Source organism: Trichoderma breve, chromosome 3 (assembly GCF_028502605.1).
Source record: "Trichoderma breve strain T069 chromosome 3, whole genome shotgun sequence".
NCBI classification, from domain to species: Eukaryota; Fungi; Ascomycota; class Sordariomycetes; order Hypocreales; family Hypocreaceae; genus Trichoderma; species Trichoderma breve.
This window is the reverse complement of record NC_079234.1, coordinates 3645858-3661748: the sequence shown is the minus strand read 5'-3', so window position 1 is coordinate 3661748 and position 15891 is coordinate 3645858. Positions and strand designations below refer to the sequence as shown.

General features: G+C 52.4%; 5 protein-coding genes across 5 annotated transcripts; 2 read left to right on the top strand and 3 right to left on the bottom strand.

The window, feature by feature from the left end:
* Positions 1-586: 586 nt before the first annotated feature.
* On the bottom strand, positions 587-1700 carry T069G_05516 (chaC-like protein domain-containing protein; the record flags this gene model as incomplete). Its single annotated transcript, XM_056172726.1, has 5 exons — positions 587-1148; positions 1236-1240; positions 1333-1382; positions 1479-1510; positions 1654-1700. The coding sequence occupies 5 exons, from the start codon at positions 1698-1700 to the stop codon at positions 587-589; spliced, it is 696 nt and encodes a 231-aa protein (XP_056029584.1).
* A 1679-nt stretch (positions 1701-3379) lies between these two features.
* T069G_05515 (EF hand domain-containing protein) lies at positions 3380-4658 on the top strand (the record flags this gene model as incomplete). Its single annotated transcript, XM_056172725.1, has 5 exons — positions 3380-3420; positions 3541-3559; positions 3648-3876; positions 3934-4095; positions 4195-4658. The coding sequence occupies 5 exons, from the start codon at positions 3380-3382 to the stop codon at positions 4656-4658; spliced, it is 915 nt and encodes a 304-aa protein (XP_056029583.1).
* A 344-nt stretch (positions 4659-5002) lies between these two features.
* Positions 5003-6262, bottom strand: T069G_05514 (uncharacterized protein; the record flags this gene model as incomplete). Its single annotated transcript, XM_056172724.1, has 1 exon — positions 5003-6262. One exon carries the CDS (start codon positions 6260-6262, stop codon positions 5003-5005), a length of 1260 nt encoding a protein of 419 aa, XP_056029582.1.
* A 5626-nt stretch (positions 6263-11888) lies between these two features.
* On the top strand, positions 11889-13765 carry T069G_05513 (uncharacterized protein; the record flags this gene model as incomplete). The annotated part of the gene is made up of 5 exons (XM_056172723.1): positions 11889-12002; positions 12284-12440; positions 12510-12682; positions 12839-13270; positions 13334-13765. The coding sequence occupies 5 exons, from the start codon at positions 11889-11891 to the stop codon at positions 13763-13765; spliced, it is 1308 nt and encodes a 435-aa protein (XP_056029581.1).
* A 673-nt stretch (positions 13766-14438) lies between these two features.
* On the bottom strand, positions 14439-15709 carry T069G_05512 (hepatocellular carcinoma-associated antigen 59 domain-containing protein; the record flags this gene model as incomplete). The annotated part of the gene is made up of 3 exons (XM_056172722.1): positions 14439-14719; positions 14776-15125; positions 15201-15709. 3 exons carry the CDS (start codon positions 15707-15709, stop codon positions 14439-14441), a joined length of 1140 nt encoding a protein of 379 aa, XP_056029580.1.
* Between the last annotated feature and the right edge of the window lie 182 nt (positions 15710-15891).

Genomic DNA, 15891 nt, shown 5'->3' with positions numbered 1-15891 from the left:
GTGAGAGGCTTAGAGCCCTTCCGGAGCCGTGTTATCGAAAAATAAAGACCCAGGCATGTTCTTTTGGTTTTGCGAACGGCACCCTTTAGAACTCTCGAGGTGGAGCGTCTATAAGTGTCAAAGATATACCCGGATTTGTTTTTCTTTCGATAAAATGGATGAGCTGTCCAGGCTATTAACGAGCCCTGCGTGAGGAGAAGCTCTTGGAGAGGGAGGATTTCTTTTGTTTTTTTTCACTGCCGGTTTTTACTTGCCCCGTCTTGTGCTTTTGGAATCAAAACAGGGGGTTCCTGCACCATTGCTTTGTGGGAGGGACTGGCCGGATCACGGACAAGTCAAGGGGAGATTTCGGGTGGAGAGACATCTGTAGGGGATATTGGAGCCATATATTTGGCCACCTTTCTAGAAAAGGTCCACTATAACATTGGCGACGTTAATGACGGGCTATGATCAATATCTAGGTCGGCCGGTATGAGAGACGAGGGCGGCATTGTCTATCATTAGGGGATCTGAGAGGAAAAAAAAGCATTTGCCTTCCATGTTTCTTTGTCAGTTTTTCTGGTCTTTGTCTTTCCCCGCCTTCTTATTATGAGACAACTTTTTCGATTTCCTCCGCCTCCCTTGTGCTGCTCTCCTGTTTGAAATTGGAGATTTGAGGTGAAGCTCGGGGAGCCTTTGCTGAGCCGTTGGCCGCGGCTTCAAGAGCCCTCACACGGCGCGCGAGATCGCTCACGTGGACATCCTCACTCTCTGGGCACAGTTCAGCCAATGCTGTATCGAGGCCGAAGAGATAGTCCTTGTTCAGCCCGCTGGGGCCACGGCTACGCAAAATGTGCTCGGCAAGTTCCTGAGGGTCTTGAGGACCGACAAACTGCTCGTTGTCTGGCGTGCCGATGTAGACCAGCGTCTGGATGGGTGAAGAGCCATCAGCGGGATGAAATGGCGTGTAATGGATGGAATAGCCGTTGATCTCTCGGATGTCGAGATACTCCTTGACTTCTGTCACATGGTCGGCGTGGATCCGGTAAGCCACTCCCCATACTTTGTCGGGAGCATCATCATGGTGGTCTGTGAGCTGTTCCCAGTGGGACCGTTCAATGAGAGTGACCACTCGCCCAGGAGCTTCTGGCGTTCCTCGGTGATCTTCGCTGGAGTGACATTCGGGTTAGTTTTGCAAATGAGCCTCGTGACTGCACTGCTCTTGCAGGGGCGTTTGTTGTCGTCGTCCTACATACCTGGCCTATTGAGGTTGTGAGCTACCGTACACCATACTGGGCAGTGAGAGAGAAAAAGGGGCAACGAGTTGCTTTCGCCAGAGTGAACTGAACTTACCTGCCAGAAACGCCGGACGTATCCCGTTACCCAACCCGGGATTCTCTTGTCTTGTTGCTGGTGTTAGCAGGTATATGTCTTTTGACTTTTTTCCCCATACAGAGGCAGAGTATGTGCAATGTGAGAAAAGTAGAAGGGAGTAATACCAAAGTGCGGCGGGGGCTTCCATATGAGGCTCCTATACGTTGGGTATCCATCAGAGATTAGATGCACGAACGACATGGGAGGAGCAAGGCTTGGGCGTCGACAGGGGAGCAGGCGGAGACAAAATCCCGAATCCTGTGCCACGTCTTGTACGCCAATTTGATTTGCGAAACGTACCCGTAGCCATAGAGCCAGAATTCCGATGCGTTTTCAGCTGCAGTCATCACGTACGAGGTCACGCGAGATACTATATCTGGGGGTGTGTGTTGTTGTTTTTCGGCTCGATTAAAATTTCTCGTCGACGAATGTTTGAAGCGACAGTATTACAGAGATGAGAAGCGATAGTCTGTTGGAATGACAAGAGCATTTAACAAGATTAGCATGCAAAAGCGCTTTTACGGTGCGGCACATCTGATTTGTCTACGGCGCTGACATGAGAGATATGGAGGTTATGGCGCAAAGAGGTTACGAGACCGTGAGTGGAAATGATTACAAAGCAGCCAGTGAGTGACCTTTTCGAGTCATGAACAACTTCAGGCTTTCGACAATGGCAAGTGACATGCAACGAACAAACAAAGACGCCCTGCTTCTCAAGGAGAGATTAAACGACAGACAAACAGACAGACAGACAGACATATAGACAGACGCTACTACATGTAAGGAGGCCTTCACCGACTGCAGCAAAGTTGGACAGCATGCATGACATTGATTCCTCAGCGTCCGGTTGGCAACTTGCAAGCTGAGGTCTGTGTACTCGCGCCAGGACGATATAATACCGCAACAGCTGCTGAAAAGAATGATCCTTTTGAGGGCCAAGAGCGAATGTGGAGTCATTTTTTGGTTCGCAAAGTCGGCCTGCCGATGAGCCTACCTTGGCCGGATGATGCCATGGGCCGCGCAGAGCCTCATGGGCATGGCGTGGCGGCTGTGCAAGTTTCAGTGTTTTCTCATCTCAGCAGCCCCGGTTTGAGTTGTTCGTAGCAGCAATGGCACTGTACGAAGTCTGAATTGCGGGTAGAAAGTAAGGCGGTTGGTTTGGTTGGTTTACCACTGTATTTTTTGTCTGCTCAGTTGGTGCTCGTATCGTGACCAGAGGTGGCCAAAGCTGAATGAATACAGCTCTCAAAGCTGAAAAGGTGCATTGGAGAACGAGTCGAAAGTATTGGGCGAGAAACGAGGCGAAGGCGCGGCATTCCATGGCCAAACCGGCACCCCGCCACAAACTGTCGCAAGGCACCGACAGGGATCGGCACTATTGAAGCTGCCAGCCCAGCTTTTGCCGCGTTTGTGCTGACGGGATGTGCAGCTGAGGCCCAGCTGCTGCTATTTAGGTACATGTAACTCCGTAGTTGGAGGTGACAACTGACGAGGGAGCGAGTCTCAGCATTTGAATCCTCCATCTGTTTTCCCCGTCGCAACTCGTCGCAGCAGTTGACCAAAATCCTTCCAATAATTTCTCGGCGCCGCGCTCGCAAGGCCTACGACGCCTACAGACCCTGCAGCCCCTATTTTCCATCTACAAGGGCGACGACTCTCGGCATCCAATCTCGCATTGAATTAGTTCTTTTCTACGGACCTGGAGTATTTACCAGCCTGGTGCTTTTTGCTCTAGAAAAGGCCCTGCCCCGCGACCCGATTACCTACAGCGCTCGTACTAGAGACCTACCGCCTCTTACTGCATAACCACACAGCTTTATCTCTCCTCAACCCCACCCCCCCAAGCAACAGCTCTTTCGACGTCCGTCTTGTCTTTGGTAGAAAGAAGCTTCCAGAGCCGACGACGCAACACAAATCCGCATCGACTGAGCACACCAGAAATTCCCTCGTTGTTTTCTCCTGTATCAATACCCGGCGGCCACGTCACAGACACATTCTGCGAAGCTCCTTTGGTACATTCGCAGAAATGGCGTACAACCGGCCCTACGACCCAGATGCTCTCCCCAGGTATGTCTCAGCCTTGGAAGCTCAAAACGTCATGGACTGCCGTGCCGCTTTTGCTCCCCTCCTCGTGGCTCTGAGAACCTTTGGTGAAATGGTCAATCGCTAACTCGTCGCCCACTACAGATTTGCTGAGCCTGATCAAGTAGGTTGCATGAATCCCACCCCCCCTGAGATCGGAGGAAGACATGTTCCATGGGATAGGCAATTAACCAAGCTTTGTCTGCTTGCAGAAACCAGGCCAAGCGCCATCTCCGCACGCTGGAGCGCCTCCGCAGCAGAGATACGACCGCCCTCAGCAGCCACAGTATCAGCAGCAGCAACCGCAATACCAACAGCACCAACAGCCTCCCCCCAACCAGCACCAGTACGATCACCCTCCGCGGCGTGATACGGCGGGACATGGTGGTCAAGGACAGTACGATCACCCTCCGCGGCGCGATACGGCGGGACATGGTCAAGGTCAGCCAAGATACGATCAGCAGCGACATGACACGAGGTCGCCAATCACCCACCCAGGCGCGTACGGGCTTGGATCACCGCCTCCTGTAGCCGCTGCTCAGCGCCCGGCAGCGCAGCATCACCCTGCTGCTACCTCTCGACCGCCCCCTTCGCCATCCAACGACGCGAATGGTGCAGACCCAACGCTGCTGCCGCTGTTTAGGGCTGTGGACAAGGATGGTGAGTTGACATCCAGAGAGATATAGGACGGCTCCTCTCTCTGAAGAATATGTGCATGAGTCAACAACGGGATGCTAACGTCAAGCCTCCTCAACTCAGGAACCGGTCACCTATCCGAAAAGGAGCTCTCAGCGGCCCTTGTCAACGGCGATTGGACCGCCTTCGACATCCAGACTGTCCGCATGATGATTCGCATGTTCGACTCGGACCGCAGCGGCACAATTGGCTTCCAGGAATTCTGCGGCCTCTGGTCCTTCCTCGCCTCGTGGCGCACGCTCTTCGACCGCTTCGACGTCGACCGCAGCGGCAATATCTCTCTACCTGAATTCACCGACGCCCTCATTGCATTCCGTTACCGACTCAGCCCGCAGTTTGTCGAGCTGCTGTTCCGTACGTATGATAAGCGCGGCGAGGGCGTCATGAGCTTTGATCTGTTTGTTCAGGCGTGCATCTCGCTGAAGCGTATGACGGATGTGTTTAAGAGATACGATGATGACCGGGATGGCTACATTACTTTGAGCTTTGAGGATTTCCTGAGCGAGATTTTGAAGCAGATGAAATGAGACCCTGCTTTCAGACCCAAGGGGATGAAAGGGTGGTAAATCGTGGTTAAGAAAGCTGAGAAAACTAGATGTTAAAAGAAGGAAACGGAGGGCTGGGCTAGGCATTTGTTGAGTAGGTTTGAAGAGGTGGGCATAGATAGGCAGATGGATGCACGATACCCTGGGAGATGTGAGGGCGTCTCATCTGCATCTACAAGTCTCATCTCACATGCATGTACCATTTTTTGTTGTTGCTTTCTCCCTCGCATTGTATTTCAAAAGACATTTATCCATCGCGGCAGATGAGAATAAAGAATCATTTACAATATTACCATTATTTTCGATCTAACTGGTGTTTTCAATCCTCAAAACGCTGAAACGCTATGAAATAACCCCAAGGCATCCGGCCCTGCACGCTGATGCTGCGATAAGGGGTCCAGCTCGCAAACACCATCGCTCGTCAGAGTTACTTCTTCACCATGGTACAAATCCAATATCTGCGTGCCCCTCGGCGCATACCGGTTCGAAGAAGCTCTCCTCTCCCTTGCCTCCGCCCGATCCAGCATCTCTTGGACCTCGTGCCAAAGGTACGTCCTTGTACGGGGTCGCTTGCTCCTCACGGTGACCTTGTCGTTCGAGCCACAAGTTGCTACCCAGGCTTTCGCGCCCAGAGCCAGAGCCGTTTCCTGTCCGATGGGGAAATAGCTGTTGTTCCGTCCAAGAGCCCACAGTGGCTTAGGTTCCGTATCGAAGCTGTGGATGAGTGCCGTCAGGGGGAGGGCGGCTTCAGATACGAGATGCGAAGTTGCGTAGGGCTTTATGCTGTTGTACGATGTTCCTCGCGGTGAGAATATCACGGAAAGTGTCTTGCCGGGGAAACGAGGGAGCGGTAATCCTGTGTCTGTATCTTTCGGAGGAGGCGGTGGTAGTTTGGGAGTGAGTGGAGGCGTGGGAGGAACGAGCCTGGCTGTCAAGTCTCCTATCGACGGCACCGGAAGCGAAGGTAAACGTTGAGGCTGCGGAGCTGATACCATTGTTGTTGATCCAGGAGTTGTGGTTGTCACGGGCATGGTGACACACCGCCGGAAGGGAGACGGTCTCGACGGCGAAGGACGATATGTGATGCCTATCGCCGCGCGAGCGCCTTTCATGAACCCCCTCTGGGGAATCAGCGAGACCGTCACTTCGCCGCGATCACCACCAATATAGCACGGAGGAACCGGCACACGAGCCACTCTATCTTCCCCCACCAGACGCGGATCCAGCCACGGCGAGAGCGCGCCGACGATGCTAAAGTCGAAGTTCTTCCATGTACGGAGCGTCTTGGCCGTTGCTGGGTCGGCCAAGATGATTGTTTTTGTGGCTGTGAGGGCGATGTGTCGTAGTGCGGCTTCGAGGGGAGGCGTGATTCTGCCTTTGCTGATGATGACGAGGTGTGGTGTTGGGATGTGGCTTATCGAGGGGATGTGTTTGCTGTGAGGATGATGAAGCAAGTTGTTGGTTGCTGGTTTTTCGAGGACGGGGTCGAGGAGGATGTAGAAAGGGTCGCGGATGCTGCCTTCTACGGGGGTGAATGTTAGGAGGAATGAATCTGCTGAGCATACTTTGGATATGTTCAATGCCATGATGGCAAGGCTCACGAAAGTGAAGAAGCGGATTGGACGTCTAAAGCTCTACGAGGTTCACGATATCCTGATCTCACGGCATGTTGTGACTTATTCATACCTACTTGGCAAAAACAGTCACGGCTAAACATCATTAGGATAAGGAATGCTCTTCAGCTACTGAAAACATCAAACTGAGTTATAGTGATCGAACAAGGCGGTTCCAGCCTTGAGTGCAACTTATCAAAGGGAGATGTAACTATGTACAAGTCAGTAGCTGGTAATGTCTCATAACAAGACAGTCATCTCAAGGAACAACATTCCTGTTGTCGGATGGCAAGACTGTGGTATACGGCGGATAAAACGGCCCAATTGACGGCTGGCATGTTGGTTGAGTCAAGTCCGTAGCATCTTTTCCCAATTCTGGAGCTCCGGATGAGGGTCAGGGATGGAGTCTTTTTGCGTGGCCAAAATCGTTCCGTTCTATATAAGCCGTGCCCACTCCGTACGGAGTCCGAGTTCAAACTACGGAGCGGACCAAATCATGCTAAACCCAGCTTGAGTTGAACCCTTGATTTTACTGGAGCTATGTCGAGATGTATTACTCCGAGGTACGGAGTAGTCATATCAAATCATCCATCCAAAAGCAGTCGATGGTACCATCATAGTGGTGTTGCGTGAAGCTTCAGACTCTCTTCGTCCATCTCAATCCACTATTTTAATTAGCAGTTCCGGTAGTTCACAATAGAAAGACCCAGGCCATTCAGGGCAAAACGGACCAAATATTCCACCACGAAGCAAAAACCGGCTGCCACATCGGAGGCGTCTTGCTTTTGCCGGTCAATGGCTGAGGTAAGGAAAAGGTACCGAAGCGCAATGTAACGGCCGAATGAAGGAAACGGGCCAAAGTGGAAAATAGATTGGATCAAGAAAAAAAAAAAGTGACAGGTATCAATGTATCGAAAGTGGCACATCGCGCCTTTGTATCGTGGCCAGTGGGCATTTGGAAAACGCTAAAGTGTATCGTGGCCAGTGGGCATTGAAACGCTAAAGAGTACTTCCGCACGGGACTCCAGGCACAATAGGCGCGGAGGGCCCCATTACTACTTAGCATAGCGCGGGCAAGTGCAGTGCCAGTGCAGCCGGGTGGGGACGTGGAGCAGCGCAAAGGTGCAGCAAGTGCAGACTGCAGCGTCACAGTGCGTGTGCGTAAGTCCCGCCTTCCTTCCGAGGGAAGCCAAAGCACCCTGCGGTTGCAGTTGCAGTAGCATGGAAGGTCGAGAGACTGTACTGGATGCAGTACCTGCTACTAGTACCTGCTATTAGGTGCTAGTCGGTAGGTACTCGGTAGTAGGACCAACTTGGGGCTTGAGAGAAGGCGTTCCATCACAAACAACAGGATGTATCCAGAACATGGAGGGCACCAAGCATGTACTTTCGTATAAAGGTGTAGCCGACAGCAGATGACATGGCAAGAGCACATCGTAACTTCCACTTACCCAAAGCAAAACAGCTAGGTACAGTACCGACGGAATGAATTGGGAGCTGAGGAAAGAGCAAGCAAACAGCCAGTACCAGAGCAAGAGCTATGGGTGTGTGTGTGTGTGTACTGTACTTACCTAGTAGGCAGGTGGGTGCAGGAGTCAAAGTGCAGCAGTTGCAGGAGCTGGGGGAGGACCCTTGAGAGCGGCCGGTGGTCGGCTGTGACTGGCTGAGCTACGGCCGGTAGGTAGCTGGTACCACTGGGAATAGTATGGCGCGGGGTCACCGCCTTTGAATCAGTGAGAAGAAGAAGAAGCATGGGACTCACTCATCCATCCCATCTCATCCCATGTACCTGTATAATGCACACAAAGCAGTGGCCATCTGGCGGCTGTGATTGGCAAGCAGCTGGCACAAGCGTCCCTTGCTGGGATGGATGGGCTGACGAGAGAGAGACGCTGTTGCAACTATTGTGCTGCTATTGTGTTCCGGCGCGCGCTGAACCTGTCGGTACAGTATCAGCTGGAGCTCTAGAGCACCAAGGTTAGTAACTATTACTACAAGGCACATGGTCTTCTGGTAGTGATATGTGATTTGTGCTGCAATAACATCATCGATTGAGGATAGGTAGAAGCAGGGAGGAGGTATTGACATCAGCTAATGCTGCTAGTTGTGCAGTCCGAGTTCTGGAAAAAGGTCAACTCAACCTCAGGTCAGTATGCATGCATGTCTTCAAAATCACCAAATAGCTCGTGTCCGGAGGGGCTATGCCGCGGTACGTGAGCATGGACAGGCTCGGTCAAGCACACCGATCATGTCGCTGCAACCTCCAAGCTTCCCATCACCACGCTGCTTGTCTGCCTCGTACAACTACCTCTCCGGACAAGCCCATCTCCGTCTTTTGCTTCGCTTCTCTGGCAGACCAAATCTCGTCTACTTCGTACAAGCTCCTTCACGACTCGCTTTGCCTGGCAAGACCCAAAAAGGGCCCTCTCCGATCCCCGTCTCCGACCCAGTCGGCTGCACGTCAGTTTCATGGTGTGCAGACCACTCGGACCCTGGCACACCAGTGATGTCAGTCGCCCTGTTAGGTTGATGACGGCGCAGTGGCGCTTCAAGGATACGATACCTGCGCCAGAAAGGCATGCCGCTGTCTGGCTCCCGTTGTTGCAGTTGTCAGAGGTACTCGCCCAGGTAGCAGATACTTGTCTCGCGACCGAACAAATTTTTTCCTCTTCCTCTGCCCACACGCTGCCGCCACCGAGCCAACACTAGCTGTATGGCCCTCGTTGACTCGCAGCACCGCACACCGACCGATTCAGCACGGCTGTTACTCAGGTGCCATCGCTAACCACGTTGGAACCACGGTTCAGACGCCAGCCCGGCCAGCCCGACCCTGTGAAACTCTTACGATGCTTCTGCGAGGGAGCAGCTTCAGTTCGAGTGTCACGGCGAAGCTACAGGCGCCAAGCGCAAGCTTAGCTCTTTGCAAGACAAACCGGAAGTGGGAGAACGGCTTGGATGACGCCTACGGACCCGCCGGTGCCAGACCTCAGACCCAGAAGCGGCTTGCAGTTGGCGGGAGACGGCCTTTCTTCCCTCTTCTTTTTCTTCTTCAATACGCACATCTTCGGCCAGGCCTGCTCCGTACAGTATGAATACTGTAGCAGGCCTTCGTGCATGTATGCCGGACCAAGGCGGTCCTTTTTTCTTCCCTGCTTCGACCGCTGCTTATCGTCCTATCTGCTTGCCTGACTAGGAAGGATAGGCAGTAGCTTGGCACAAGGGCATGAGCATGTCATGATGAGGGATAACTTGGCTTGGATACGGAGATGCTCATACGAGAAGCAAAGTCCAACAGCTCCGAGACAAGCGGGAAAAGGCGAGCCAATACTTCAACTAAAAGTCAAATAATGCATTTTTGTCCTTCTCAGCTTGGGCTCGGAGCTCCGCCAGGCAAGCCGCCAACCGCGCCTCACGGCACTGGCTGCCCCCAAGGGCGGATGGCATGGCAGACCCCGTATTGCACTTAAGCGGATGTATCACTGGAGCTCAGCAAGCTGATAAAGCTCCCCTGGTTCGCGAACAGAGAACAGACAGCCCCCACTCAAACGACCAGTCAGCTCGAAACCTCAGCCAGCAGCATTGCCTGCTCGAATCTGCAGACGGACTGCAGCATTGCGTTGCGCGATGCCGCCCCGCCAATGCCGAGTCATTACAGTTAAGAGATGCCATGATTTGCCACGAGATTTGGCGCTTGTGAGAAAACGGTACCGGACGGTGGGCAAAAGTGAGAATGTACCTGCTTCTACCAACCAGGACCTGGGGTTAGTCCCTTAGGGTTGTTGTACCAACACCTTTTACCAGCGCAAAATCGAACCCGTTTGTGTACAGTACGAAGTATAAACCAAGGACGGGGAACCTGTACGAGACATTATCACAGCTCCTCCGGAGTACTGTGCTGTTATTACGGAGTACCAAGAGCAACAGAAAGATGAAGAAAAGAGAGAGAACCGAGAGAGGGAAAGAGGGAAAACAGAAAGCTCCCAGTGGAGCCTCTTCTCTTCTTGATTCCAGCAGGGGGGCGCCAGAGCTTAACCCCAAGCTCCCCATTGGCTCGCCACCTCGTCCGGGTTTGAAGCAGAAACCTCTAGCAGATCACAAGGGACCTTCTGCTGCATGCGCACACAGAGACGATGGGGAGCGGGCCTAGGTACCTGCTACCAGACTCCATACTTGTGCATTGAGACGAATGTCAGAAGCGCGCTTTTGCCCACACACATTCCTCACGCCCTGCCTCTCGCTCACTCCCCCTCTCCCGGGGTGCCCTACTCGTGCTTGTGCTTGTGCTTGGACAAGGGACTATAACTCAAGAAGCTCTCCAGCGGCCCCAGGGCGTGTACACTGTACTTTGGTCCAGCAAGCCGAGCGCCCCAGTGACGCTCTTTTGTGCGTGCTGCTGAAGGTCCTGGGTATACAGTACGTGCGTACTTGGTCACTTGCAGCGGTTGTGCCCTTCTTGCCGTCAGCTCGGACGAAGTACTGCATACATGGAGCCTCTGTCCGGCTCTTCTCTCATAATTTTCCAATTTTTCTTTTTGCCTTTCCTGGGTCCGGGCGATGCCATCCGCAGCCAGTCCCCGTGAGCAGAGCCGAATCCATCTGAGCGCCGCCACTGTAACATGGAGTGCTGCGGCCAGGCCAAGCTACTTACTTAGGATAGCTCTCGTCTCCAGTGCTGGTCTGGCTGCTATTTTCTAATCCCCTACACTGTACTTTTACGATCCAAACTCTCCCCTCCCCATTTCCCTCCCACACATTGACGCTGGCAGAGAAATCTGCGAGCTTTCTACGGACTTGAGCTTCTGCTCATCCCTTTCCTCTTACATTGCTTTACCTTTATATTCTCTTTTCTTCTTATCTACTAGGTACCTGAACTCACCTGTAGTACCTTCATCTACCTAAACCTTTTGCCGTCGTCGTACTCGGTATCTACCTCTTACATCCCAAACTCTCTTCTCTCATACTTTTTCCTTGCCATTCTACATCACATTTGCCTCTTATTAAATACAATCGATCCCGCTATACCTTTCTACTCAGCTTGAAGCTATTTCTCTATCCCGTTACGCATCGCTATACCTTCTCGGCCATCTGTTTCTGGACCTCGGCCGTGCCGCTCAGTTTGTCGTTTCCGGAAAACCCACTTGACCTGCATAGCCGCATACCTACAATTATATACATCTGGACGATTTAGCCAAGGAAAAGCTTCAGACTCGCAATTAGAGCCAAGTCGCAAGTTACTTTTCACTAACTGCATCTTGCGGCGTCGTCGACGCAACTCTTACTCGGCGGATCAAGCCGAGAGCACACTTAAAACCAGAGTTGGCCGCTACGCATATTCTGAAGCTCAATTTCTTCCCTTTTTGGTGCTTCGTACTATCCATCTATCCAGACTCATACGCAATTTGAGTCGAGGAAACCAGCAGCTAGGCGGCGAATCGAGCTTCAATACGTCGTGCTCGCGATCGCCGCCCTCGAATTAGACGACTCTTGTTGACTGCTTTTATTCATCGGCTCGATTGAGCAACCTGCCTAGATTTGGTTTCTTCCTTTACGACACCATTGCTTCCGAAGAGAATTCCTGTCTTCTTTACTTGAATTCAAGATGCCGCCGCGATCATCCCTCACCTCGTCCTTTTCCATCACAGATTCCAACAATGAGGTTGTCTGCCCGCTCCGAAACCAAGATGGCTCAAGCTGTCGGAAACGATGCATCGGCGTGAGTACTGGTTGCCCTACTCCAGGGCCACTTCCCTCTCTTCCTGCGGCTATCCGCTTCCCTCTCCCCACAGCCCTTTTCTCCCTTGAGTTTCAATTCTACCTTGCTTCTGCCCTTTGACCGATCCTACGCTGGCACCGCCAGAAAGGCTCTATTGTCATACACGCTCGCATGCATGCAAGCACTCGGAGTTCAGCCTCCGCCACCACCAGCCGCATTGGAAGCTTTCAATGGCACTGTGAACCATAGCACAGACCTCTAACACGACGTTCCAATTATAGGAAAAGAGATATCGATCTATGCAAGAGCACATTCGCCGTGCACACCCGGAGCACTACATATCCAAGCTTCCAGCGACCGAAGAAAGCTTTCTGCTTATGATCAGCACCCCGCCTCAGGATCGCCGCCAGAATGAAGGAACACCCTCAGCCACTCAAAGTGCGTCCAAGCTCCCTTTTCCCACCGCAGTCTCTTGTCAAAATCACAGACTAACGATTGGTCCCAAAGGCTTTCATGATCGCCATTCGTTTTACAGAGACGAATCCAGCAATCCCGGCACTCCGCGGCCTGGCGACGAGAAACTACCTGGGACCAGCTCCATCCTGGGAACTGCCAGCGCAGCGGCTGTTTTGGCCGAGCTCCATGGCGTCAAGTCTGAGAGAGAGCTAGATATGGATGGTGTAAGTGAAGAATGGCTTCGAAGCGTACCCCGCTGCCTATCGATAAATAGATGGATGAATATCTTATCTATTATCTCACGATGATAGCGCTGATAACGGGAGCTTCCCCACGGTACTTTGCTATAGCTGCTAACGGTACGCTTTTCATCACTCTAGGGATATTATTCCGATTTAGATGGTCGTCGCAGACCTAGAAAATCCATTGAGCTGCCGCCTTTGAATCTCAGCAACATCACAAGTGACCCGTATTCCAACAGGCCTCGCGAAATCCTGCCTTCTCTCTTGGCAGCTTCACCACCTGGGCGATCGTCAACTTTGCCTCCGCTCCAACGGCCCTTGGGACCAAGTCGGCCTCGCAAGCAGTCTATATCAAAGAAAAGCCGAGAATCCCATCATAAGAAGAAGCCTTCACGTGGTTCTGATTGGCTACGACGTATCCAGAACGAAGAGCGATACAGAAGTGGTCATGACCGCAAGGCTCTCTCTGCCGAGCCGTGGGCAGATTACGGCAAACGATGGGAAGACTTGATTGATGCCGCGGACCAGGCTGCATCTGCAGCAGGAGATATTGACGAAGATCGCACTCCGGTGAGTAACACAGGTAATGCGTTTGCAGGGAGAAAGTTGTTTGCTAACTTTGTCTTTTAAAAGATGCCTCAATCACCAGTCTCAATTCACAGAGCATCGCTGCCTCCATTTAGCCACCACCAATTCCAGTCTGCCAGCAACAATTATCAAGCCTCTCCTCTGCAACAGGCCTTGACGCCACCCTCGTACAACCAGGATGTGATTGAGCCTTTTCCATCTGTCGAGAGCGGCGAAAGTGGAGATAATTTCCACATTGGATCTCGCGGGCTGTCAGACTCATCACCGAGCTACAACTCACAGAATATTCAGATATACTGTGCCGCCTGCCACGGCATATCCCTGCTTAAGAACTCATATGCCTGTACGGAATGCATATGCGGCCTGTGCTCGTCGTGCGTTGAAGTCCTCATGTCTGAGCATGGAGCTCGTAGAAAGTGCCCTCGCTGCGCGACAATCGGTGGTCGGTACAAGCCCTTTCAGCTTGACATTAGATGATTGATTCTTCTTCTTCTTCTTCTTCTTCTTCTTGCTTTCTTTTCTGCTTTATGGGTAACACTGGGTTTTTCTTCTTCTTCTTTTTATACGCATCAGTCGTTTATTTGCATCTTTGGCGCCACTATACAGAGGCCACTGGCAGGCGCACCAGGAAACATGATACAGGTCTATTTCCTTTCCCGCCTCGGAGCAATTGCCTTGGCCGCCCCCCTTTTTGGGTAAAAAAAGACCCAATTCGGTCCTGGTATGGGACTTTCAACTGGTTTGTTTCTTTTTCCTTTCTTTTTTTGGTTATGGCTTCATTCGTTTTTGGATATATTGGGTTCCAAAGTGCTGCGGCGTTATTACATTGGATCAGATAAGGGTTCTGTTGGGTAACCTGGCTGGCACAGTTGCACGTTTTTTTATGACTTTAGGATTTCAATCTATTGGGTTTGGGTCATGAATGGGTCTTTTATGGTTAGGTAGGGACTGGGTTCTAAGACAGTCAATGAATGATTATGCCATTATATGGATTGACACTGCTCTGCTAGTGACTTTTTTTCTCCTTGAATATACACGCTAAGTTCCAATTTCTTTTTGTAATGCTGACATTATGAGGTTGTACAGTTTTCCAGAGCTCTTGATTGACGGGATAGTCATATTATCTCGCGACAAGAGAGCATGGCTGGAATTACCTGCCCTTCTTCTCCTTCTCCTGTTGCAGCAGTTTGTCTCTAACGGCTGCTCTCATGTTCCTGCTACCACCGAGTTTAGGGCCCTTGAGAACATCGCCCGACTGCTGCTGCTGTTGCTTCTGTTGTTGCACGGGACGCTTCTTCTTGCGGCGCATGGCCTGCTCGTCGTAGTACTGCTGCCGGAATTCTTCGGCGAGGCGGTCGTCGGCGGAGGGATCAGCGCCGGGAGCGGAGGAAGCTGTTGCTGTTGAGGAAGAGGGGACGTTGTAGACGTCGACTGTGAAGTGGTGTGTTAGTAGAGAGTGTTGTTTATGATGAAAGGGGAGAACTCACGGCGGTTTTCGTGGAGGAACTGCTCGACAAGGGCATCGCGCGCAATGTCCTGACTATTGCGGCGGTTGCGGCCGCGACGAGGAGGCGGTTTGGCGGCGCCGTCTGTTTCGACGCGGCGCCGCTTGTGGCTGTCGTTGCTGTTATTGTTCCTTGCACTGTCGAGGTTCGCCATGTCGACCTCGACGAGCTTGCCATGGCGGGTGGGCTGGTCGCGCCACTTGTCTTGGTGGTTGGAGTCGCCGGCAAGACCTTGGTTCGTCGTCGCGGACTGGGATGCGGGCTGTGATGAGGGAGATGTGCCGTGGGGGTCGGCGGAGCGGCTAGCGAGGCGGGATTCTATGTATTCATTCCTGAATGATTAGCTTGGCGCTCTACAAAGGGCAGATATGAGAGAGAGAAAGGGTCGTCTGGTGGTTTTGGCGTACATGTGTTTGTCGTCGAGGATGGTGAGGAGGCCGGTCTGGTGCATGAAGCGGTTTGTAATGCCGCCGACGATGCGATCATGCGCGGCGTCTTTATCTGCGTCTCGGAGAACCAGCGCGTGCTCTCCCTCAAGGTCTTCGTCGTCTTGGTTTCGTCCTTCTGAGCGGAAGCCAACGCCTCCTCGACGAGCTGCCCGGCGCGCATTGCGGATGCGCAGCGCAGCTGCCACAGCTGATTCCCCATCCATTCGATCATCTCCATCATCGCCATTGTCGTCCTCCCCTTCGAGTTCTCTTAGTAGTTTTTCTGCGTCGGCGTTGGCGTCTCGTCCAGGCTCGCCATCCTCGAGCTTCGACGCGCCTGGCAGGATGGATGGAGCTGGAATCACGGTCGCTACGTCATGACTCTCTTCTTCTTCGGTAGGTCGTTGGCGATATGCTTTTCTTTTTTTCCCGGCGCGGAAGCGGATGGGTTCTGTGGTCGGAGTGTTTCCGTCTTGATCTGGTTCCATGATTGGGGTTGATTGTTGAATACTTCAGTTGTAGAGATAAGAACTTTTAGCAGCATGGCTTCCCTGGTAGGAAGTGGGCTAGGTGACGAAAGGGTGGTGACTTCATAGCTTCCATGTCCGGCGATTAGCCGATCGCTGGTGGCTACTACCTATTAATAGCTGATAGACCTGGACAATGAGAA